The 25,842-nt window shown below is 39.0% G+C and overlaps 1 protein-coding gene across 2 annotated transcripts in view; it reads left to right on the top strand.

The window, feature by feature from the left end:
• Nucleotides 1–7,311: 7,311 nt before the first annotated feature.
• Nucleotides 7,312–25,842, top strand: part of pank1a (pantothenate kinase 1a) — a 31,491-nt gene continuing 12,960 nt past the window's right edge. The window contains exons 1-4 of one of the 2 annotated variants that reach the window (XM_080868530.1): nt 7,312–8,188; nt 22,478–22,624; nt 23,621–23,826; nt 25,468–25,721. In XM_080868530.1, the coding sequence (XP_080724656.1) occupies nt 7,900–8,188; nt 22,478–22,624; nt 23,621–23,826; nt 25,468–25,721 (896 nt within the window). In that variant the 5' untranslated portion in view covers nt 7,312–7,899. Of the gene's footprint in view, nt 8,189–8,663; nt 8,884–22,477; nt 22,625–23,620; nt 23,827–25,467; nt 25,722–25,842 lie in introns of those variants that run through there. The other variant, XM_080868531.1, reaches the window with a different exon arrangement.

Here is a 25,842-nt window from a genome sequence, read left to right as displayed (position 1 = left end):
GGATTGCATTTATATAGCGCTTTTCTAGGCACCCAAAGCGCTTTACAATTCCACTATTCATTCACTCTCACAAACTGGTGGAGTTGTAGCCACAGCTGCCCTGGGGCAGACTGACAGAACATTCCGGTTACAGATGAGCTTCCCAATCCCCTGAGCCACGGTCGCCCCGTAATCATAAGAAAATGAATACAACTCCAATAATGTAAATAGATTACTGCATTTGTAGGCTTTTGGTTTTGTAAGTTGCTTTTTAAAACAAGATTTACACTTTAAATTAGAGATGGCACGATACCACTTTTTTATGTCCGATACTGATACCGATATCATAAATTTGGATATCTGCCGATACCGATATGAATCCGATATAGTGTTTTTTGATCAACAAAACTGTTTTTTAAATATCTTGCTGCATTTTGTATAAGTTCATACTCAAGTTTAAAACAACAACTACACTAAAGCTATTCTGTTATACCTGTATGCAAAAAAAAATATTTCATAGTTCAGCAATACTGTTCAATCTAATAAACTTAAACCTACACCATCCTCCCTATTCTGGTATTTTAAAGAGTACTTAGCATAAATATTAAGCAACCTAACTAATAGGGTTCCAACTCCCAGCAACAACAAAAATAAATAAATAAAAAATAGGGAACCACCCCTTAGACTTGTAGTCAAGACCGCCTAATCCGAGACCAAGACCAAGACCAGAGGGTATCGAGACCAAGACAAGACCAAGACCAGAGGGTATCGAGACCAAGACAAGACCAAGACCAAGACCAAGTTGAGACGAGACCGAGTCGAGACGAGACCAAGACCAAGACCGAGACAAAAAAAGTCCTTAAACTGCAGCCAGATGCTATTCTATATACATATGCAGGACACCTTAAACTAGTTTTTTAATTAAGCAGCAAGGCAGAACAAAGTCGGGCCTGTATCAAGACACAGGGACTAAACCCCAATTCAACCAGACCCAGAACTGATCCGGAATTAAAACAGGACTACAACAGTAACCAAGACAGAACCAGAATCAGAACTAGATGATAGTAGCACTAAAAAATCATCATAGACCTGCACTACACTTATTTTTTAATTCTACCAAAGTACAATATTTAGATTGAGAAAAGTTTATATAATTATTTAGCCTTGTTGTGCAAACAAGCCTGCAGAACTTAATAAATATAGAATTTGAAAAGGAACAAATGGTATCTAAAAAGAAACACTAGGTATATGTTCTGATGAGTTTTGGCAAACAACCATTTGACTAACATGTGTGTCTCACCTGCTCTTGTTCCATCTCTGTTCTGTCCTCATTCTCTCTCTCCCTCTCTGTTCCTCTCTCTCCCTCTCTGCTCCTCTCTCTCCCTCTTTGTGCTGACAATCAAGCCAAACACCAACATCATCAAATACAGTGGAAACCAGATATTTACACACTCTTCAGATAAAAACACAAACACTTTTTAATTGTAACATCAAATCAGACTAAATGTTTATTTTTTTAGATTGATAAATATAAAAAAACATATTTGTTAACTTTGAGAGTAAAGAGAGAAACTATCTGTATTTCTTAATTGCAAATGGAACCAAATTGTATTCAAAATTGAGCCACACTTATGGAGCTCCACAGTTCTTTTCCTGGTCTTTTGGTTGACATCTCTTGATGTTCCCATGTCACAGAAACAGGCTCTGTGTTTTGCCTTATATGCATCCACAGCTGTGCCACCAGTTTACTCACATGGACTCTACTAACCTATCAGAAACTTCTTCAGCTCAGAATCGAATCGTCTGGAGTTTCTTATTAATTAACAATAAACTTAGTGTATATGTACTCCTAAATTTGATGAAAGTGATTAAAATAGACAGCTCCCTCTTTTTATTCTGACATTCAACTAATTCAAAAGATATTTCAACATTTATTTATCTAAAACAAAAGTTTACTCTAAATTGATGTTTAGCAGTAAAAAAAAATTATGTTTTCTCCCTAAAGTGTATGTAAATATCTGGTTTCAACTGTGAATATACTGCTGTGTATTGAAATTCCTCTTGTTTTGCATAGATATACTAAACAACATCCAAAGCATAATATATAAAATAGCATCTACCTGAGTTTTTTCTTTGAAAGAAGCTCCTTATGTCCATTGTTGTGTTCATCAGTACACAATTGAAACCGATTTAGAGAGTTTGTTTAGCCGTGGAGGGTAACAACTGAAAATATGAAATGTAAGCTAAGACTCTCTAAAAAATCAGCATTGCTGTTCGGCTTTTTATTTATCCATTTTTTGATTCACTCGAAGAGCAAGTAACGCAACCAAGTGATCAGTTTGATATCAATCTTTTGTGATACACCGTCATATTTACATTATTAGTTCAGTACGAATGATTTGCTTTGGTACCTGGTCAAACTTAAGCTCTCCTCTGTCTGCAGCAAACTCGCAGGCAGCAGCTTCTCCCCCCTCGCTCACATGGGTGCTGTGCTCAGTCGCCTAGTGCCTGAGCTCGGATCATACCAAAATTAGGGGGAATTTACGACGGTGCGCTCTGTGCTTCGTGTGTTGTTTTTGTTTTATACAGTTGTCAGTCAGGCATCTAACTAAAAAATTACACTCCAAAAGACCCCATGCTTCTGAAAAAATGACCCAGTGGCCCAGTAAGCCACCCCCCCCCCCCCGCTCCGCTGATGGTTGACTCCAAATCTCCCGAACACTATGTCGATTTGAGAACGCAGGACCGAAACAGCGAGACCAAGACCGAGACCAAGACAAAAGTCCGTCGAGACCAAGACGAGACCAAGACCACGTAAAAGTGGTCTCGAGACCGGTCTCGAGACCAAGACCGGTCTCGAGACATCCAACTCTACCACCCCTCACGCTCCACCTCATGATGCTTAATCGACGTAATCAACCTTAATTTGATGCAGTGTGGAAAAAAATGCACAGAAATCAATTCTTTTTCAAGAAATATTAAATAGATTCAACATCTTTCAGTGTTCCGCGACCAGGACGAAAACCGCATTGTTCCTCCTGTATCCGAGGTTCGACTAACGGACGAACTCTCCTTTCCAGCACCCTGGCATAGACTTTCCCAGGGAGGCTGAGGAGTGTGATCCCCCTGTAGTTGGAACACACCCTCCGGTCCCCTTTCTTAAAGATGGGGACCACCACCCCGGTCTGCCAGTCCACAGGTACTGCCCCTGATCTCCACGCAACATTGCAGAGGCGTGTCAACCAGGACAGCCCTACAACGTCCAGAGCCTTCAGGAACTCGGGGCGGACCTCATCAACACCAGGGGCTCTGCCACCAAGGAGTTGTTTAACTGCCTCAGTGACCTCGCCCCCGGAAATTGGCGGGTCATTCCCCTCATCCCCAGACTCTGCTTCCTCCTCGGAAGACGTGTCAGTGGGATTAAGGAGGTCCTCGAAGTATTCCTTCCACCGCCTGACAATTTTCTCAGTCGACGTCAGCAGCGCTCCGCCAGCACTATACACAGTGCAGGTAGAGCACCGCCTGGCTTGTTGCCAAAAGCAAACTAGAGACACGGACTCGCGACAGAAAAGCCGATCAGCTGATCGTTAAGCAGTTTCATGATTGAAGTAGCAGCAGGAGAGGCAGTCGCTTGTTAAGATTAACGCAGGAATGCTTTACAAACATTCAGAGATGGACTTAAACACTTGCTTTACTTCTCTCGGGATAACTTTGTCGGAGATGAAATGCCGGGTTGCTAGCGAAGCTCCACATGCTATCCAGACCACCGACAGGTCCCGCATGCCACAGCCGCTCTATCACGTGATGCATACTGCTCCGACGTGCTAACATTCTGAGGTGAGTTACGGCGTGTTGCAAGTTTTGTGAGGTGCTTTCGTGATATTTAATGGATCGGATTACATTTTTTATTTTTCTCCGATATCCGATCCAGTAATTTAGGTCAGTATCGGACCGATACCGATACGTAATATCGGATCGGTCCATCTCTACTTTAAATAAAAGATTTCACTACATATAAGATAATATTCATAGTTACACGGTTACTTCTATGACTAGGTGGGTCGGTTTTGCTGTCAATTATAAAGCATGTGTCTTTTTGTTTAATTGTTGTTGGTCAATAATTGTTAGTCAACCTATGTTTCACAAGTAGTAATAAAGTCAACCACACCTCATCACTGTGTTTTTGCACGGAGGATGGTTTTTATTTAGAGCATGTAAAATTACATTAAGGATCAGCTCGGAGCCTCTTCTTGTTTACAGTGGTGATGGACAGGTTGACAGATGAGGTCAGGCTGGCGTCTCCATGAACTGTAATGTTTGTAGACAATGTCAGAGTAGGGAGCAGGTGAACAGGAAGATGAGAGATGAGATAGCCTTTATTTGTCAGTTGCAGGTCTTTTGCCCACAACCGAGATGACAGATCTTGCCTACCGTACATACAATACACAAACATCACATTGGGGGGACAGGTCAGGCTATGTAGCAAGGGGGGGGGGGAAAAACATCGAAATGTGTAACACAAAAGGATAATACAGGAATGCACAGATATCAACACACCATAACACAATAAAACACAGAAAAGTAACATGGGAGAATATTCCAGTGTGTACAGCTGATCTGGGACCGCTGCAATCTTCGATTGCGCCTCCAGTTGATCCGGTGTCCACATATGTCCGCTTCTTGTTCTTCGATAAGCCAGGTCCAAGCCAGCTCCAATCAGCCTGAACTCTGTTATCGTGGTTCCAAATTGGTAGATGTCGTTCAATGTCCTTCATCGAGAGCGTTGCCAGACACACGACGCAACCGACCATCAAGTATCCGGCAGCAAACGTCTCTGCAGGACAATTGGGCTCTCCCAAGCCCAGCAGGGTGTCAATTCCATTACAGGACCAGTTGATCAAATCCATAATTCTTTAGGTTTTAGAGAACAAGACTGAGAAACTCTTTGAGGGTAAGAGTTAGACGAGACGAGACAAACACAGAAGCACCAGCAGGGAAGATAAGGGAGGGAGAGGGGGAAAGATGCGTCCGCCTCCTCCGAGAGCCAAAGAAGAGCCAAAGAACAGGAACCTGGAGAGGTGAAGGTATGCTCTGCAGAGAAGATGAATGAAAGCCAGTAGAACACAAAACAGATGTGTGAATGAGAGAGAGAGACAGGTGTAACAATGATCGTGGATGAGTTTACAAGATGGCAGTGATACTTGCTATGATGCATGGTTTTGTGGACAGCGGCACTGAAAAAAAGACAGGTGGCAGAATTGAAGATGTTGAGGTTTTCACTGGGTTTGACCCAATGACTGTATAAAAGATCTTTTATACAGTCATTGGTTTGACCAGAGTGGACACGATTAGAAAGGAACATATCAGAGGGACAGCTCGGGTTGAGTGGTTTGGAGACAAAGTTGGAGAGACAAGGCTGAGATGGTTTGGACATGTGCAGAGGAGGGTTGTGGCACCTTTGCACAAGCCAAAACTACTTTGAGAAATAAAATAACTATTTAAAAAATTAATCACATTTTAATCCTGTTAACACAGATTTGTGTTTGCTGTAGAGGAATTTAAGTAGGGGCCCAAAACATTTCTGTAAAGCTGCAACTTTCCAGTTTCTACATAAACCTGGCAGATTTCTTCAGATTTAGAACTTTTGCTTAAGTGCCGATTTAAAATATTTTTTTCTTTGCTAAATGAATCCTGTTTTATAATAAGATTATAGGCAGTTAAATTACTATATTTGTTAAGCTAGTGTGATTTCAACAGAAATTTTGAAACAACACTGAATCTTTGCCAAAGGCTACATTCAGACAGCATATATTTTTGTTTATGTAACTTTGTGGGTTAGAGGTCCACCACAGTCAGAGGAAAAAACCCAGATTTATAAACTGTATAACAGGGAGCATGACACCAACGGGAACAGTTTTGATATTTTAAATAGACTACCTTAGTAGATAAAACTGATTGTTTCCCTTTTCTGTGAACATTTACTGTGAGGGAAAAAATCTGATAAACCACATTCAGGTCAGTATGTTATAGACACATGGACATAAGAAGAGTAGAGAAGAGCCTTAAGGCATAGTGAGCTTCGACTAATTGGCTGGGTAATGACTGAACTCAACCCTGTTAAGAGATTTTTATATAAGGTTGACCGGATTCCTACCAAGTCTTGGTTACCCGGATGTCTTTTAAACCTATACTACAACAATATGGTGCAGCCAGTAAAATAATATACCTAACAGTTACTGCATGGTATATGGTGTTTTTTTGTTTGTTTCCTTTTGTTTTTGGTCCATATCAGTCCATGTTACATTATGTCACTTGTAGTTTCAACAGTGGGTTTGCTCATTTTATTTTTGCTTTTGTTGTTTACAAATGTGTAATTTTACGATAGTTTGTATTTTTGGCGTTAGTTTTCTTCTTTTTGGTTATTATAATTTGTTTCGTTTTAATTAATCATTGTAAGCTCAGTATAACCAAAGCACCATTTAACCAGAAGATGGCAGCAGTACAAGACTCCATCAATTTGGGGGGGTAAGATAGTTTGGCTTTATCTTAAACTAGCTGGCCACATAATGGGAATTTTGAGATATGCTTGTTTATTGTGGCATGGTGGTCTCAATTATAGTGTAACTATAGTATTTCAAAGAGTGAAAGAGGGACTGCTATAACTTGTATCAATATATACACGTGACTGAGACTGTTCTAAATGCTCTGTGTATGGCTTCTAAAATTATAGGGAGTCCAATTGTAGCATATTTTATTTATGTATTTTAAACCTTTCATTGTATTTATCACGTAATGATATCAGTTTGTGGTGATGTGTCTGTAATGGGATATTTTATGCATTTCTTTTAAGACCTTTACAAACCGTCTTTCTGGTTTGCCGTCCGTATTAGTTGCTCTAGTCTGTAGTTTCTTTTTTCAAGCTGATATTGCTGTTTGACCTTTGTATCTTATCTGAACCGTGCTCATTATATAATGTTCTGTCCATTGTTTTCTCTTTGCCCCAATGTCTTACGTAAATGATTTTTTCTGGCTATTTATTATAGATTATTTTTTTAAATAAAGTTTGTAGGAAATGGATTATAAGAGGGGCATAATAATAAAAAATATCAGATACTGATTTTAAATTATTCTGCGGCAAAAAATAAACAAACAAATAAACAAACAAAAAACACTGCTCAAAAGACAGATTTTTCAGTTGGATGTGCGTTTTTTTGCATGCAACTTCAGGGTCACTACGGTTCATTTTCATGACTGATACATTGACTGGCAGCTTTGTGCGCGCATCACGCGTGGAGAGGACTACGGGGAATGAGGATGACGGCCAACGGCGACGCTTATAAATAAAGCGCCCACCGCTGCACGGAGTGGTACTGTAGACTTTAGTGAAGAGTAAACCAGCAGGGAGCGGCCGCAGTTCATTGTTGCATCGAAGGCGACGGGGAATGAGTCCATTCTTGCATGTCTCTGTGTTAAAGCGAAGAATTGCGGTGCATCTCCTGCAAAAAGCAGAGGAAACCGGTTAGAGGAGGTGAACAGGTTCAGGCCTTGACTGGAGGAGCTGATGTGACGTAGCAGTCCACACACGCGCGCGCCGGCTGCTGCTGCCTGCCAGGATCTCAGTTTAGGGAAATGACCGCGAGTGACCTCAAGGGAAACACTGTATTTTAGCAGCTGTTCGCAGTTTTGTTTTTACGGACATTATAGTAAAATATACGACACAATTTAGCCACATACTTTAGATTAAAATACGTTATATTTAGACGCTAGCTGGTCGCTAGACTGCCTCATTACGTTGGAAGACGGGCTAGTATTAGCTGGCTAAGCTAAAGTAGCCGGGATAGACACTGCTAGCGGCTGGGGCTCTTACGTTTTGTTTCCCTCACAGATGCTAAGCTACGTTCGGCTAGGGTAGCTGCTGCCATGGATAAAGCCAAGTCAATGGTGGATAAGAAAGGAGCTTCGGGACCCTTTCATGTTAACAATGGGCAGAGCCAGAAGGTTTTTCACAGTCATGTCATGGTGGCCACTAACGGCAGCTGTTGCAGCAGCAGCAGCAATGCATTCGGCTCAAGCACCGTACCCAGCGGCAGCGGCACTTTTGAAAACATGCATCATCTGCACCGCGGGGATGATGCAGAGTGCAGCGGGTCCCCGGCCAAGAGGTGCAGACTACGGAGGAGGACCGAGTCGGTGCGAAAACACAGACCCCGTAAGTTGATTTTTTTTTTCGTTCTGACATGATTTTTCTGTATCTGCTGTCATTTGTGCCAAACATGAGCCGGGTAAATGCAATACCAACCGGCCGGTATTTGCACAATCGTGCAGTGTTGCAATGACAGGAATGGAAACGCTGTCACTCAGCACGAGTTCTGCCTCATTGTTAACGATTAATAATTTATTATAACTGTGTTATCTGCTTCAGATCATACTGGTGTCCGATCAGAATGCGTTTCGAACTGTTCTGTCCAATCTTCAAGCCCTGCCGTCGCCAGGGAGACCCCCTTTTGTTTTTAATGAACCCTCAGGTTGCATTTGGAACGCTGTGATTGGTCGGTTTCCGGTGGTGAAAAAGCTCCTGATAAGTGGGCCTGGTTTACCGCAGCCAATAAGCACTGGACTCTTGTCTACAAGAGTCAGGGCGAATGAGCAGCAGTCCCGCCCCATTATTTACCGAGTATGTTCTGATGATGGGAGTAGGTTCATCCGGGTAAAGTTGGAAGTTTTAACAGAGAATGTGTGAAAGTCTCGTTTTATTCAACGAGCTAAGTATTTTCTGATCTCCGGGACTGAAGACTTTCTGCGGAGATACAGTTTTTAACGTTTTTCAGTTGTTATTATTATTTTGTTCACACCGTGAGACGATATATTACACCATTATGAAACTCATAAATGAGAAGAAGCCTGGTAAGTTTTAGTTTAATTTTATTTGTTGGTACTGAGGATATCTAGGCATTACAATATATGTAGAATTACTCTTAATTACATGGACATAGCAGTCAGTAATGCTGTCGTGCACAGCTGATTCCCAGCCATACTTAAGCATTCAGTGAAAGCCACTGGGTTTGTTATGGCTGAGTGTGGCTGTCATGGTAAATCTCGTTACTGCTCTGTGGAGATGCTTGCGGAGTGACCACATGGACTTTTGAATGCCTTTGTTTATAAGTAAGCATGACAGCATTGCGTGAGTCTGTTAGAGACTATTTGGGAGAGACAAAGGCTGATGACATAATTCTTGGTTTTCAGTGGATTTTTTGTCACTTTAACCTGTTACAAGCTTGTTCTATATTAATCTCCTCCCTTATGAGATCTCAAATACACTATATGTACACATATTTTTAATAAGTGCTTGGTTTTGTTTGCTTACTAAGAAAACTGTTACATGTTGTTCTAATGCATTGCAATCTTTTTAAAAAGTGATGTGAGTATTGAAATATATTTAATTATGCTCTGATATTTAAAGTTCTTTCATTGTTACTTTGTCACAATATTTTTATAGTACTGCTACACTTTACTCACTGATGGACAGAAATCAACCCATAAAAAAGTTTTTATTATTATAGAATGACATTGCAATCTGTTTGAACGACTTATCAGAGAATAAATATTATCAGTTGTTATTCTGTAGGATGAAAAATCAAGTTCAAAAAGATAAGACAGAATAACTTCTTTTGGTTAGATGTACCCCTGCAGATGTATAGTATGTATTGAGGTTTGTATCTGTGAGTGATATGAGAAAAACTAATCAGAAATTCTGAAAATGACCATGATAAAATGTTACTGTAGAATAATATAACATACTTTTTATATTTCACATCTTGATCTGGCTTTCTGTGATAACTGGTGCATAAGTCATAAGAGAAGTGGTGCCACTGGAAAGAAGAACCTACACCAGAATTAGCCCGGATTACAACATTAAGGACTATTTCATCTGTAAACTTTGAAATGTCCGGTCAGAGCTGCTCTGCTTAATGGTTGAGTTATCCTTGGATGCAGGCCAGCCATTCTGTCAAACGGATAACTTTCTAAGCTTTTCTTCAGTGAGGGCTGAACCTGGAATGTGTTTCCCTCGGGGGTGTGATTTTTGAAGTGGTTTAAGGTTGGGGTTACTTTCGGGTAACACTGCCTGTAGTACCCTTTATTTGCACCAAAAGCAACTTGGCAGCAGTTAGCACATGCAGTTAACAACAAAGCAGAAACTTGTCTTCACAGTTTTATATTAGTTAATGTTTCAATTTGACCTTTTAGTTTTAAACCAGCACATACGATTTTATCCTGTTTGTTCAAAACAGGTATTTGTATAAGTTATATAAGTTGAAGACAATGTTTCAATACAGTACAAATATACAGTAATTACATCCATTACTGAAGTGCACTGTCGCTCTCACCCCAACCAGGTGTGGCAGATAGTTGTCCCTCCCTAAGCCCAGTTCTACTGGAGAATTCTTTCTATTAAAAGTGAGGTTTTCTTTCCCACTGTCACCAAGTGCTTACTCAGAAGGCCATCTGATTGTTGGGGGTTTCCTCTGTATTATTGTAGGGTTTACACTGTAAAGCACCTTGAGGTGACTTTTATTGTGAATTGGCAATTCAATAAAATTGAATTTAATATGTTTTAAGCTTAGTTAAATTAGTGTGAGGATCTCATACCAAAGTTTTCCTGAAACTGTTTTGGCATTTGTGTGTATGTCCCTTAATTAAGGGTGTACTAATTGTCATTTTTATTTTATTTTTGCCACTTTAGTAACAGAAAACATATATATCTTATATATAGAAGTGTCTCAAAAGCATTCTCACAAGTGAAACCCTTGATAGTTTTTGGATATATTCAGGTTGTGACTTTTTCATTTAATGTCAGAAACAAACAGACAGACAGAAAAAGTAACAGTGTCATACCCAGTTTCAATCTCATTTGAGTCAGCCTGTTCAACCTGAGCATAATTTAGTAACATAGTTGCAGTGATAAAGAGATACAGGTTCATCCAGGTGTGCCACAGGTTCAGTCAGTGTTCTACTATTGCCTTATTTAATGGATTGTGACTAAGACATGATGACGAGTTTCAGTAAACGTTTAGGAAATTTGGGAAGGTGTTTCAGAGATAATGTAAATTCAGATGACGGGAAGTGCTTGACCTATGAAACCCAAAAACCAACCAAAACTTCTTTTCCAGACTGAAACTTCTCCTCCACGCTGAAACTATGTGGAGTCCTACAAGTCTTCTGATTTCCATTTCTAAAGAGTAGAAAAGTGCTATTTGCCTATATATGTCCCCATTGTCCCAGCGCACTTGAAGGGGTTTTCACCCAATGAAAACTTGCTCCCATGCAGTCCCCCAAAATCCCAACTGCAAATTGCTGGTTTTTGATGATGTTGTGCAGTGGTTGAAAGCGGATTGGTTGACAAGTGTTCCAGAATAGAGAATGGTGTTTGACAGGAATGGGACAAGTGAGGGGAAAAAAAGAGATATAATATAAAAAACATTAGGTATGAAAATTACACACAGTGGCTGCAGTGGACACACTTGGCCTCACTTCAGCTCTTTTATGCTATTACTTTACTCTTCTCTTTGGCTGGCTGACACCAGCAACAGCTCAAGGAAGAGTAGCCCACAGACCGGTTGTACCACATAATTTGTACACTGCCTCCATCAACAACATACAGGTAGAAAGTGGTCTGCAGCTGGTTTAAAATAGAAATAAGTTGTTTCCAGGGTGTGTGTGTGTGTGTGTGTGTGTGTATTTTATATTTGTGGTATACAAAATAAATTGCTCAAAGAATAGTCTGCAATGAAAAAAGTAATTTCCTGTGATATCACAAATTGATACTTACAGTACAGAATCTGGAACAAGGGAATACTTGAGATTTAAATCCAGGATTTTTCTTTTATTTAAAAAAATTTGGTGGTCAACCATGAGATTTTTAACATACATTTTTGTTGAGAACATAACAAAAAAATACTCAGGCTTTTGTTTATTGAGGTAAGACAGACTCAAGGCCAGCCTGCCCATGAGGAAACATGAAACCAGACGGACCAGACTATGTGGTAACAGCAGATGATGCTTCAAATAATGACAAAGATTTCTCAGTAATAAATTGATTGTGTTGTTGTATTGGATATAAAAATATACATCTAAGTAAAGTTCAAGTGTGAGAAATGATGGATGTAATTAAGTGTTAGCAGTAACAGTGAAGGTGATGGCGGTACTTCTCTAATTGTAACTATAATAATATGTAGGTAATAGGTAATAGTAAAAGTAAAGTGGATGCAAAAAGAGATGAAGATAATGGTGAAACTCTTAATCTTAAGACTTTAGAATATCCAGAACAAAACATCCTTATTATCGTCGTACGGCTGTTTACATCATCCCAGAATATAAAAAAGGCAACCTCTGGTTAGCATTGTAACGTGTTAAAATCTTTTAAATGAAAAAAGATGTAATCTGTGACCTGAAGTAATGCCCTGTCATTACTAACAGTAAATATATTGTCTAGGGTATGCAATAGTGTACCTTTTTAGTCTCTCTCACTCATTTTTGTCATGCAGGGCAAAAGCAATACTTTTGTGTCATTCCCTCTTCTTTTTACACAGTTTGCTTCCACACACATACAAACACCAAACCCTTCTTTGAAACCTGAGCTTAAAGGTGAAGCAATGAGAAATGTTATATGTATGTTAGTGTGTGTGTATGTGAAATCTGTGTATGAAATCTGTGTATGTCATGGGGACATGCAGTGCAATATTGGTGTTTGTTAGGCCAAGGACCTTTTACCTACATCTACACAAATCAGTCTTCATGCCCCAACCTTGCTCTTTGGTGGGCAAAGTGTGTTTGTGTTATATGGCTCTGTATGCTCTTTGAAGCCTTGAATAAGTCAGGTGTTCCTGACTACTTGTTTTTTTGATGACCCTGAAATTGCTAAAGAGCAACTCGTAGAGAGATTTAAATGCTTTGGATACCTTAAATTAGAGCTGGGCGATATATCGAGTTTTTAAAAAATATCGATATATTTTTATACGAGATATAAGATGTGACAATGTCCTTTGTATCGATATAGTCTATGTTACGTTATAATTATAGTTGTGGAGCCGCAAGTTTGCCTCTCTTTCGTCCACTTTTGTCTCTACGCAACGTTACTCCGCCTCACCTTCACTGAAGACAACTCCCCCTCCTCCCCCATCGCTTCACGTGCAGGCAGCGACAAGACGGACACGGCAAATCTCCGTTAACGAGTTACTGCGCATCGCCCCATGCGTGGGGCTGGACGGCGTCAACGTGCTAACGAGCTAAACATGCTAACGAGCTAACCGCGCTAACAGCGCTAACCCTAAAATCCTTTCATTCTCTCAAAAGTTGATAGTGCGCCTTATGTATGAATTCTGGTTGTGCTTGATGGCCGCGAACCGATTTTATGTGGTACACGGCGCTCAGCAATCTGTCAAAAATGTTTGAGTACGACTTTGGTAAGCTACGGAGCTGCACCGCTTGATAGATTGTCGGCGCATTACGGCTACCGAGGAGCTTCGCGGAGTGATACGTACTGTGCATCAACGTAATATTACCGTATTGTGTGTGTATAAGGACCATAAATGGCACCTGTAAGAGACGTGGTTATGAAGCGGATTTCAAACTCCAGGCTATCAGTCACACAGTAAAACTTGGGAACAGAGCAGCTGTGAAATCTGTCTGTCTTTGTTATTACGCTCAGCGTCTTTTAGTTTACATTTTGACTGCACAATTGTGAGCTCTTTGTTTAGCACAAAAACAACCTTGTTTTCTTTTATTTATGGAGCATTATTATTTAATGAATGCTCATAATTTAATTTTGAGTAATTTTTCATGCACATCTGTGCTGTATGTTAATAAAAGTGCCTGTGTGACATCTGGGACACAGCTTTGACTAAGAACTCTCTTTTTGTTCTTACTTTATGGCTTAAAAAAAAATATCGAGATATATATCTTATATCGCCATCCAGCTAAAAAATATCGAGATATGAATTTTGGGTCATATCGCCCAGCGCTACCTTAAATAACTTTCTACATAATAGTAAAAGAGTGATGGAAACAGCTAACAGTAGTTTTCCTATTTGCCTTGCAGTGAATCAAGTTTCAGTATGTAATGAAATCCATCCACTCAACCATCCATTTTCTTCAACTTATCAAATTCAGGGTTCTGGTGGTGCTGGAGCCTATCTCATCTATCATAGTGTGAGGGGGCAGGGTACAACCTGGACAGACTGCCAGTCTATCACAGGCATGTCCATGAAATTCAACAATAACAAAAAAAGTTCTCAAATGACTAGGCTATATATTCATATTTGCTAATAGAGCAGGGCGATATGACCAAAAATATTTATCACGATATACATTTGAAAATTTGCGATAACTATATAACTGATTATATAATTGACACTAGACAAAATACTTTACAACTCCACAACTTAAACAAGCAGCTGTTTTTTATGTGCATTAAAGTTATATAAAAATTTAACAGTGCAAATGCAAATTCCTTGCTGAAAGTTTAACCAAAAGGCATTTCCAGTGGAAATTGGCCTGCCTACGGTAGCCGTAATGCTCCGACAATCCATCAAGTGGTGCGGGTTCGTAGCTTAGCAAAGTCGTACTAAAATATTTGACAGATTTTTGAGTGCCGTGTACCACATAAAATCGTTTCGAGGTCAGTAAACACAACCAGAATTCATACATAAGGCACACCGGATTATAAGGGGCTCTGTCGAGTTTCAGAAAAAATCAAAGGATTGATTTTAAGTGTGCCGTATTTTCCAAAAAACACGGCAATAACGACGGCCCGCTAGCATGCTCTACCAAAAATAGTGCTTTGTTGTGTATCTGACGGACGAAAGCCAAACCAGTGCCACACCACTGAAGTTGCAGCATTTTTACAAACCAATTCTGATTCGTGTGTTTCATTCAACGTTCCGCTTTCGCCCTTCTCATTCTCGGTCACCGCCATGCTTTTTCCGCCATGTGCGTATGAAAACAAAGGCACTGTGCATGCGCGTTTTACCCATATTCTATCGCGGGATTTCATTTTCTTATCGTTGCCCAACATTATACCGGTATTACCGTGAAAGGTATGATATGGCCCAGCCCTATTTGCTAATAACATCTCTCCCAGGAAAGCATCCTCGCAAGTTGGAGATAAAGACACCCTCAGGACAAAACGGTGACATATCAGTCAGGAAATGCATTTTTCATGAAGTGGAAACTTTGTCCCAACACAGCCAATGTTAACATGTTAGAAAAAGTTGGTGGTAGTCTGTCTTGACCTATTGTGCCAAGCTGGCAGAAGGGAGCATTTGTATAAACAGTATTTTTTGCGTTTAGTTAACTTCATATCTCTTTGATATTCTTTATTTTTTATTTATGCTTTATTTAGTTACAAAGTTCCTGAAGACATACCAGGTCTCTTCTTTTAAGAAGTCCAAGTCAAATAGGCAGTGCAAAAGGTTACTGAAAGAACACAAAAGTAACAAAGAGAAATGGTAAAACAAGAGGGGCTTTACAAACCTTAATGCATTTACTAACAACTTTAATCTCTGCTATCTATTGTCCCCAAACTTTGGATTTACAGTCTTTTTAGCCTCTGATTTCCACACACAAAATTGATGGTGATTGATGACTACCTGTGCTCTATTAGTTCTGTTTCCCATTGATGTAGTGGCCTTGTTGAATAAAATGTAGCATCCCTCATTGAAATCCAAAGAGGTCCCTTTGTTGCTCTTTCCTCGTTTTCCCCTGTCCACTAAGCCCTAAAAGCCCACTTTTAGACACAACCTCAGAAGAACTGTAAAGCTTAATTTTTTAATTTTTATCCTCTCTAAGATTGAGTACATTTATGATAGACTGAGGTGGTATGGAAACTGTCCGGGTGGTCTGTCAAATTAAAAAGGGATTTATTTATTTTTTGCTTTTTAAAAAAAAAAATCATGGATGCTGTGTTTTTTGGGCCAGGGGTAGAGGGACCTTTCCTACTTGTGATCAGCTTGAAGTTGAAAAGCTAGTACTTCTGACTGAATGAGGCGTCATATAGTACGGATAATTTGCACATTTGTGAAGGCTTCATTAATGCTGAACAATATGTAAATATTTTATGGAACAGTGTCTTCTTCAAGAAAGGGCTTATTTAGAAGAATAATGCCACACTAAATTCTCCATGTAATACAACAGCATGGATCTTTCATAAAAGACTGCGACTGGAAATGTAGACCTGTCACTTATTGAAAGCATTACAAAATAAAAAGTATAACTGAACTGCTGAGCAGCTCATATCCTTTATTAAGAAAAAAAATTGGTCAAATCAGTTCCCAAATAGTTAGTTTTGTTAAATAAATGCAATGCAGTATCAATCAAATGGAAGCCACAACTTCTCATTTTCAACATTTAATATCTTGTCTTAATGACAAAGTCATTTTCAATTATTGCATTTTGGCATTACATTTTGTACATTATCGCCAACAGGCTTCAAAACAGGGTTACAGTTTTCTCTTACAATGTATTTGTGATTTTTGCCTCTTGTTCAAGGCAAACACCAGTGTTGCAGGCGCTGTGCCTGATACTTGGCTGCCCATGTAATGGGCCAAGCAATTTCAGTGCTTCAGGTTCCGGACATATGACATCAGCAGAAGGGGCTGGAGCTTGAAACACCAAGCTTGCAATTAGTGGACACTCTGCTGTACCATCTGAACCATAACTGACATCTTCCTTACTAACATTATTATTGTGGCTTAAATGTAGTTTAAAGAATTTCCACAATGACAACATAAAACCCTAAAAAGGGAAACAAGAAGTTTGTAGTTTTCACACAGATCATTAAAAAGTCACAGCAGTGATGTTAACATAGTTAGAGTCTCCAAGCAGCTCAAAATTGATAAAATTAAAATCCTTAGATTATTTATGTTTATCTCAGGGAGGAATTCATGATTTTTACAGTGTAATGTTAAATAAATATGTTTGTTTGTATAAATTTAAATTCTGAATTTGAATAATGTCATGTACTGCTTGTGAGTTTGTTTTTTGGCTGGGATTATGGAGAAAAACATGACTGTCACTTGAGACAGACCCTGTCATCTACCCTGGCTGGCTGGCTTTTGTTCCTTTTGCTTGCAGTGTTGCCTTTCATTTTGTCAGAGTGGGTTCATTTCTTTGAAGGTGGAAGGCAGAAATGCTAGTAACAATCCATAATACTTGTGCAATTTTACTTTCTCTTTTAAACCATTAATCTTGATCTCAGTGGTGAGAGCTGCTGTCTCTATTATAAGCATGTATTTCCTTTATTAAAAAACCAGAAAAAGGAAAAAAAATTCTCTTTGTTTGGCAGGATAAAATGATAGTAATGAATCTAAGAATCATTAGTGTCACACTCAACAAGAGGGATGTTTGAGTTAAAAATCTAGCAGGTGAGATTTCCACAGCAGGCATTGGAAAATCAATGTCTGTCAGTTCTTATTTACAGACATGAGAGAAGGTCACTGGGTAAGAGGGCACAGTGGCAAAAAAGTGCACTAGACAATGTGGTGGGTGACTGAAAGGCATTAGCCACTGTAGTGGAGTTGGAGCAGGTGTAGCGTTGGGTTATCAACAGATAACCTTAACAGGGCTAAAAGTCATAGAGTTGGTTTTGGTTCCTATTAGTTAGCTCAGTTTTCAATAGACAAAGGTGTAAAAGTATTGCACGAGTTTACATTGTTCTGTGCAAATCATTTTATAGATATTAAAAATAATGTGAAACCTGAGTAACCTTTGGTTATGACAGTTTGCTGACATTAAAAGCAATATTAGTGGTATATCATTTACAAAGCCTATCCTTTATGTGTTCAAAAGAAAGTAGATTTTAGTAGGTGTAAAAGTGGAGACTGTGACGTAGTTTCATCAAAAGTGAGATGTTATACTAAAGAGATTAATACTGAAGTTACTGTTGCGCATTCACTTTTCTGACAAACCGTAAACAGTATCGTATAAGGACACATCCCCCTACAGGATCTGCTTGGCCAAAACCATTCCACGAAGTCTTGGTGCACAGTTTTTGTGCTGATGTTTACTCTGAGAGGGTGGTTTGGAACCCTGTAGTTATTGAGTCAGCAGAGCACTCGTGACTTTTACACACTAAGATCCTCAGCTCACAGCAACCCTGTTCTGTAAGTCTTTATGGTCTGCCATTTTGTGGCTGAGTTGCTGTGGTTCCTAAACCCTAGCACTTTGCAATAATACCACTTACAGTTGATTGTGGAATTTTTACAAGGGAGGACATGCAGCAAACTTAGTTTTTGCAATCTTGGCATCCTGTTACAGTACCACACTCGAATTCAGTGAGCTCTTTAGAACGACACATTCTTTCTCAAACATTTTTAAAGGCAGACTACGTTGTTAGGTGCCTAATTTTATACACCTGTGTATAAAACCTGTGGATTTAAAACACCGGAATTCAAAGATTAAGATATTTGGCCCAATACTTTTGTCTGTATAGTATGTCAGTTTGACATAATTTACCATAAACATTAGATCAAGGGTCACATGTGCATATGCTTGTGTTGCTAACACTAATTGCTAACAAATCATAAAGTATGTGTTTACAAGTGATCATCCTCTGAAGTGGAATCCTCAGCTTAGCTGAAAGTGGTCTTTGCCTCAGTAAGCCAGACATTCAGTCTGTTCCCTTCACTGGTCAGTTGTGAAATAGTCACTTTGATCATCATGCAAGGGCCACAGTAAAGGCGCAGAGAGGGCAGTGAACAGTCACGTGCTGACCTTTTTAAGTCCAAATGGTGGTAAATTAGTTCAGTGTTTAACTACTACTGTCATGAAGGTAAAGAGTCAAATATATCAATGTTCTAAGTCTGATTTACTTGGATTTGAAACAGTTAATTAATGAATTATTTATGAATGTTGTATTTACTATTTATTCTTTGTGTTATTATTGAGAGTTTTTGAAATTGATAGGAAACTGATGACTGCAGGGACACACTCTTTTTACAGTTAAGTGATTAATCAGAATCAGAATCAGAATCATATGCTGAACTTCTATTCAGAGGTAGCTGCTTCAGTAGAGAAGCTTACTGATCAACATTTACTCTCATTGAAGGTTTAAAATAAAATGTGTTCTTAGCATCTAACAGTATTCAGTGAACCAAATCCAAGTTTATACGCCTGGAGTCTTGAATTGCTTATTCTATATTTACAGGGAAATATATATTGCTCAGAATGGAAATCAAGCTGATGTATAAAGTAAGGACACATCACAAGTGTCAGTGTTTGGGTCCCATAATAAACTGATCAGCCGAGGGGTTATAGAAGCATGCTTCATTTGTTTATCATCTGTGTTTCTGTAGGATTTTGTTTACATGTGAAAGACATTATATATTGTCTCAGTGTGCTGTTTACCAGTTATGTACTAAATGGTTGGCTTCAACACATTCTTTTGTTCAATGCTGCCTTCCACAGCAACACAGTTTAAGTGAGCATGGTTGTCTTGAACACTAGCACATGGTTTCCATTGTACCCAACTACACACTAAATGATACAGCCAGTATTAAATGTCATGTGCGAAACCTTCCTTTTCATATTTGTCTTGCCTCTCTACAGCGCAGCAAAACCTTAAAACTAAACTTGAGGTATGCCGAGTGTTTTTCCTCTCATTTAGCTCTGTGTAACCTCATTTTGTTATCAAACCATTCTTACCAAAATTTCAACCAGAACTTTTCTCTTTGCTGAAGTGCCAATGCAGTTAGCTTCTAAAAATAGAAATACATTTTGTATGTCTTGAGAAAAATCAATAAGAATACAATTTGATGTATTGTTTTTGGAGGCAAATATCCGTTGCTTTGTGGTGAATTAAAAACATCCTGCAGTATCACTTATGTCATCCTGGCCATGTAAATGTTAATTTAATTAAAGTGACTGACAGATGAGATACAAGGGAAAGCTATAAGGAGGAGTGGAAGAGAATGAAGCTGGAAGAAGATGGTGTTCACTAAAATAAAAAGCTGAAAGGACAAAAGGGAAAAATGTGTGGTGAAAGGCAAGAAACTCCAAATGAGAGAATGCTGATGGAGATGGAGGAGGGGAGGAAGTGGGAAAGGTCGAGAAAGGAAGATGGATGGTGTGTATGAGACTGTGATAAAGGCTGAGAGGTGGAGAGGAGAGGAGAAGCTAAGGGAAAGAGAAAATAGGAGGCTGAACAGTGTATGAGATACCGAGCGAACAGGAGATGATGGGGAGTGGTAACTGTTTCTATGGCAATCTTGTTGTGCTGTGGTAGCTTTTTTTCCTAGCCAGTGGTGCTGGAAGATTTTCATTTTTTTGTGCTGAACTCAGTGTTCTACCCGAAAATATCAAGTCCAGATTGTTTCCCCTTGCTCGAGTGTTGTTGTTTTTTTGCAGCATTCGATGTACAGTGTTCCTACTAGAGATGGACCGATCCGATATTACGTATCGGTATCGGTCCGATACTGACCTAAATTACTGGATCGGATATCGGAGAAAAATAAAAAATGTAATCCGATCCATTAAATATCACGAAAGCACCTCACAAAACTTGCAACACCCCGTAACTCACCTCAGAACGTTAGCACGTTGGAGCAGTATGCATCACGTGATAGAGCGGCTGTGGCATGCGGGACCTGTCGGTGGTCTGGATAGCATGTGGAGCTTCGCTAGCAACCCGGCATTTCATCTCCGATAAAGTTATCCCGAGAGAAGTAAAGCAAGTGTTTAAGTCCATCTCTGAATGTTTGTAAAGCATTCCTGCGTTAAGCTTAACAAACGACTGCCTCTTCTTGCTGCTACTTCAATCATGAAACTGCTTAACGATCAGCTGATCGGCTTTTCTGTCGCGAGTCCGTGACTCTAGTTTGCTTTTGGCCCACTTTGCACCAGAAAGAGGAAACCAGCGGCTGAACAACAGCAGCACGTTTAAGCTTGATCAGCTATTGTTAGAATGTATTTAATATTACTTTCTACTCCAGGATCTTTTTCTACGTAGCTGACGCTGGTAACTGTGCAGGGGCGGATCTAGCAAAGTTTAGCCAGGGGGGCCGATAGGGCATGAACAGGGAAAAGGGGGCACAAAGACATACTTTTCTTTCTTATTCTCATTTAAAATGTCTAGCTTTTAATGAATAATTATCTGACACCCAAAGTTTTAATTTGATGTTAAATGAATAGAAGTCAATTACTGTATATAGTAACTATTAAGTCTAATATATATACCCTAGTAAGCTATAGTACTTTTTCCTTTGGGAAGGTACCATCTGTGCAGTCTGCAATTTTGTTGAAGAAAGATGTTGAATCTATTTAATATTTCTTGAAAAATAATTGATTTCTGTGCATTTTTTTTTCACACTGCATCAAATTAAGGTTGATTACGTCGATTAAGCATCATGAGGTGGAGCGTGAGGGGTGGTTCCCTATTTTTTATTTATTTATTTTTATTGTTGCTGGGAGTTGGAACCCTATTAGTTAGGTTGCTTAATATATATGCTAAGTACTCTTTAAAATACCAGAATAGGGAGGATGGTGTAGGTTTAAGTTTATTAGATTGATCAGTATTGCTGAACTATGAAATATTTTTTTTTGCATACAGGTATAACAGAATAGCTTTAGTGTAGTTGTTGTTTTAAACTTGAGTATGAACTTATACAAAATGCAGCAAGATATTTAAAAAACAGTTTTGTTGATTAAAAAACACTATATCGGATTCATATCGGTATCGGCAGATATCCAAATTTATGATATCGGTATCGGTATCGGACATAAAAAAGTGGTATCGTGCCATCTCTAGTTCCTACTAAAACCATCCTGGAAGCAAGATTACTGTCTTGGCAATTTGTACATCGTAACTGCCTTTGGGCAGTTATTTTGCAACTCCTATCTAAATGAACGGGGAGACATTAGTAATAAACTCCAAAAAAAAAATGACAAAGGATGAACTGAAGCTCTGCCATCACGTAATGTCGCATACTGCTGTTTCTGATGTCATTTAAAAAAGAAAAAAAAAAAAAAGTAATAAACTCCATTGATTGAATTACTGGAATTTGCTTCATTTCCTTTATTCATTCCTTTATTATGATATCCATAGACTTGGATAATAATGAGCAGATGTGCCTGTCACATCACAGTTGAAAGTGTGTTATGATTCATGTATCTGTGCAGCAACACAGTTGGCTCATATGTTTCCTGCTTTAGCTTTTAATTGGCTTTTGGCAAAGGGATTGGGGGATAAATGCCTTGCCGTTATTGAGTTCTTCCATAGATTTCTATTAAGGATTATTACTCTGAGTCTCTGGTGCTTATTTCATGCAACTTTGGTCTAGAGCACATCATGGTTCAGGGGTATGTCCTTATCATTTGCAAAGGAAATAGGCCTGTATTTATTTTTTATTAGCATAACAACCAGAATTCAATATGTTATGCAAAAATGTCTGCATGTCTTGTTTTCCTTTTTAAAGTAACAGTTTACTTGTTTTTCCATTACCTTCTCCAGCCTTCCCCTGGTTTGGTATGGACATTGGTGGAACTTTGGTCAAGTTGGTGTACTTTGAGCCAGTCGATATAACTGCAGAGGAAGAACAGGAGGAAGTGGAAAACCTCAAGTCAATCCGCCGCTACCTCACCTCAAACGTTGCCTATGGTATGACTATTTACACATGCAGATTAGGGCTGCCACGATTTGTCGACTAGTCACGATTACGTCGACTATCAAAATCGTCGACGACTGATTTAATAGTCGACGCGTCGTTTGAAGCTTTGTAAGATCACAAAAGACGCAGGAATAAGTGGCAGGATTTAAGAGTGTAATAACGGACTGAAACAGAAGATGGCAGCATTGCATGTACAAGGATGTCAGCTACCGTTAAACCCCGAAGAAGAAGAAGCAGCTGTGTCCCAGAATTCATAGCGCGGCCCAGCGGTCACTAGCGCCGTGAGAACACCGGACTCCCCGCAAATCGTTTTCAAACCCACCGCCGTCTTTCGCTACTCAGGTTAAATATATATGAGTCACTTAGATAACTTAAAATGTTATTGTTTGGCTTTTTTTTTAGTATTTTATTTGTTCCTGAGTAAATCAGTTTGTCTGAGATTAAAGTTCTAGTTTTTACACAGCTGAATAAACGTCAAGCAGACAACTGATTATCAGAAGTGTGAGATGCTCCAGAATATACTCCAGTGTCCTGTTATATTTTAGATAGCAAGGAGTTTATTAAACTTCACCAAAACAATCTGCAAATTTCATTAAAATTTAATAAACTATCTTGTCTTTATTTTTAGTTAGCACAGACCTTAAACACTTAAAGCTGTAAGCTAATGATAGTTATATAAGAGCAGATGCTGCTGGTGCAATAAGCTGTAGTTTTACGTCCAATGGATGATGATCTGATTAGTCGACTAATCGCAAAAATAATCGGTGACTAGTCGACTATCAAAATAATCGTTTGTGGCAGCCCTAATGCAGATGGATATAGGTATCTCTCACTGATATATTTTACAGTTTTACAGTTTATGAGATGAATTTTGTTATCAGCTTCAAATTCAGCTTTTGGGTCACTTGAGTGTTCAAACGAAATTAAAAGCATAACACAAATCAGGAGGCAATGCCATATGGTAAAATTATTCTTTCCTTATTCAGGTAAAACAGGTGTCCGTGACGTTCACCTGGAGCTGAGGAATCTGACCATGTGCGGCAGGACAGGAAACCTGCACTTCATTCGCTTCCCAACACAGGCCATGCCCCGCTTTATTCAGATGGGACGGGATAAGAACTTCTCTAGCTTGCACACAACACTCTGTGCCACTGGAGGCGGGGCTTACAAGTTTGAGAATGAGTTCAGAATGGTGAGTGTGCAGTATATACAGAGATAACATCTCAGTATCAGTGGTACTGATTAAACATTGTGACATAATTACAGTGAATAGTTGATTAATCAAATACTTAGTTGATTGAAAATAGATATGTGGTGTAGTGGTTACCACATTCGCCTAACATGTTAAAGTTCCCCAGTGCAAGATTGGGAGGAGACACAAATCCTTCATGTCTGAAAATCTGTGTCAATTCAAATATGCAGATTAATTCACGGTGGTTAACCTTTGCAAATAACGGCAGATTTAGAGTTTTGTGCAGTGACTCTTTATACAGCCCACGACGTAACCAATGCAAGCAACCAGCACTATTGCAAGGATTCATACTTTGCGTGGTGCAATAAGTGTTAATTACATTTTGGTCATGTCCTAGTATTTTACAGTATTTGTTTTTTTTTTTAACCTCCTAGGACCTGGCGTCCACATATGTGGACGTCACGTTTTTGGTTGTCAAGACCAAAATACTAAATTTTGCTCTACAAGGGCCTGATATCCACTTACGAGGACATTATACTGCCACTGTTCTATCAAAATTTAAAACGAATGCCCTCTTATGTGGATCTCATTTTTCTTAGAAACAAAAATCAGGTTAAAAAGAAAAAATCAGGTAATTCTTTGTTTTTACATTCATCAGGTCCCAATCAGCCCAAATAGCAAAGAGAAATTGAAAATGCATGCCATTTTTCTACATCTTTGTCCATTCTGATAGTTTCAGCAGTCTCTCTCCAGGAGTTTGCTGGTAGTCGTGACTACTTTTATTGAGGTTTTGATTATTTCTTATATTGAGGTGACTTTTAGTCTCTCACTGATCCATTCAAAAGTTGCAGTGAAAAAGTAGCTGGAAATACACAGGAGTAAACCACCTGTACAGAACAAGCAAAGGGAATTTACATTTCTAGGGAGGTCAATATCAGTTTGTGGCATATAGGGTTTCAGAAGGGGCCTTTTTTTTTTTTTTTTGTCTTTGGTGCCCATTTTTGATATGTTAATTCAAACTCTAGATAAACAATCAAGAAAATGGTTAATAGATGAATAAATGGGACAAAAAGTGCAAAAAATCTAGGTCATTTGTTTACAGAATCGTGTTTCAATGTAATTTCATCAGAAATTCTTGCCTTCCCTCACAGTACCTTTTTACCTAGGTTCATTGACCATGTCTGCACTTCAGCAGGATCAGTGAAATCTCTGACACTGCACAAACTGTGCTAAATGTCATCAATTCAACCCCAATGTGTTTTAAAATATTTTAATGTCTCACGTCTACACTCATGTTTTTTTTCTTTATCTCTAAAAGTCATAGCCCATAGTTCTTGGGCTCTACTATTTTCTACAAGCAACCAGTTTTCTTCTTAATTTTTACGCCGTTACCATCATGCCAATTTACAGTAATCCACATTGTATACTTTTATAGGAATGTTGATAGTCTAGTCTGCATTTGGATAAGGAACTTTTTAATTTTTAAAGACCATTTTCAGTGAGGTTTTGAAAGTCATTTTAATACTATACAACTGACAAATCAAGGGTTTCAAGGAATGTTTTACTTTAAATAATCAGGAACAATTTAGCAGATAAAGTAGTGCCTTATCAATGTTTTAAACCTCCTACATTTGTGAGCAGATGGCTGACCTGGAGCTGCTTAAGCTGGACGAGCTAGACTGCTTGATTCGTGGTCTGCTGTTTGTCGATCGGGTAGGCTTCAACGGACACCCTGAGTGCTACTACTTCCAGAACCCATCAGACACCCAGAGCTGTGTGAAGAAGCCCTGCACTTTGGACAACCCCTTTCCTATGTTGCTGGTCAACATTGGCTCAGGAGTCTCCATACTGGCTGTGTCCTCAGAGAACAACTACAAACGGGTGACTGGTACCAGGTGAGGAGAATGGGAACCTCTTTAATGGTGCACACAGAATATTTATAAGCAGAGTGGAAGAATATAATAATAAGAATATAATTTTTGAAAATTCAAATTAGATAAGTTTTAAGATAATTAA

The sequence above is a fragment of the Rhamphochromis sp. 'chilingali' genome, assembly GCF_963969265.1.
Source record: "Rhamphochromis sp. 'chilingali' genome assembly, chromosome: 20".
Lineage (NCBI taxonomy): Eukaryota > Metazoa > Chordata > Actinopteri > Cichliformes > Cichlidae > Rhamphochromis > Rhamphochromis sp. 'chilingali'.
This window is presented reverse-complemented; position numbering and strand designations above follow the sequence as displayed.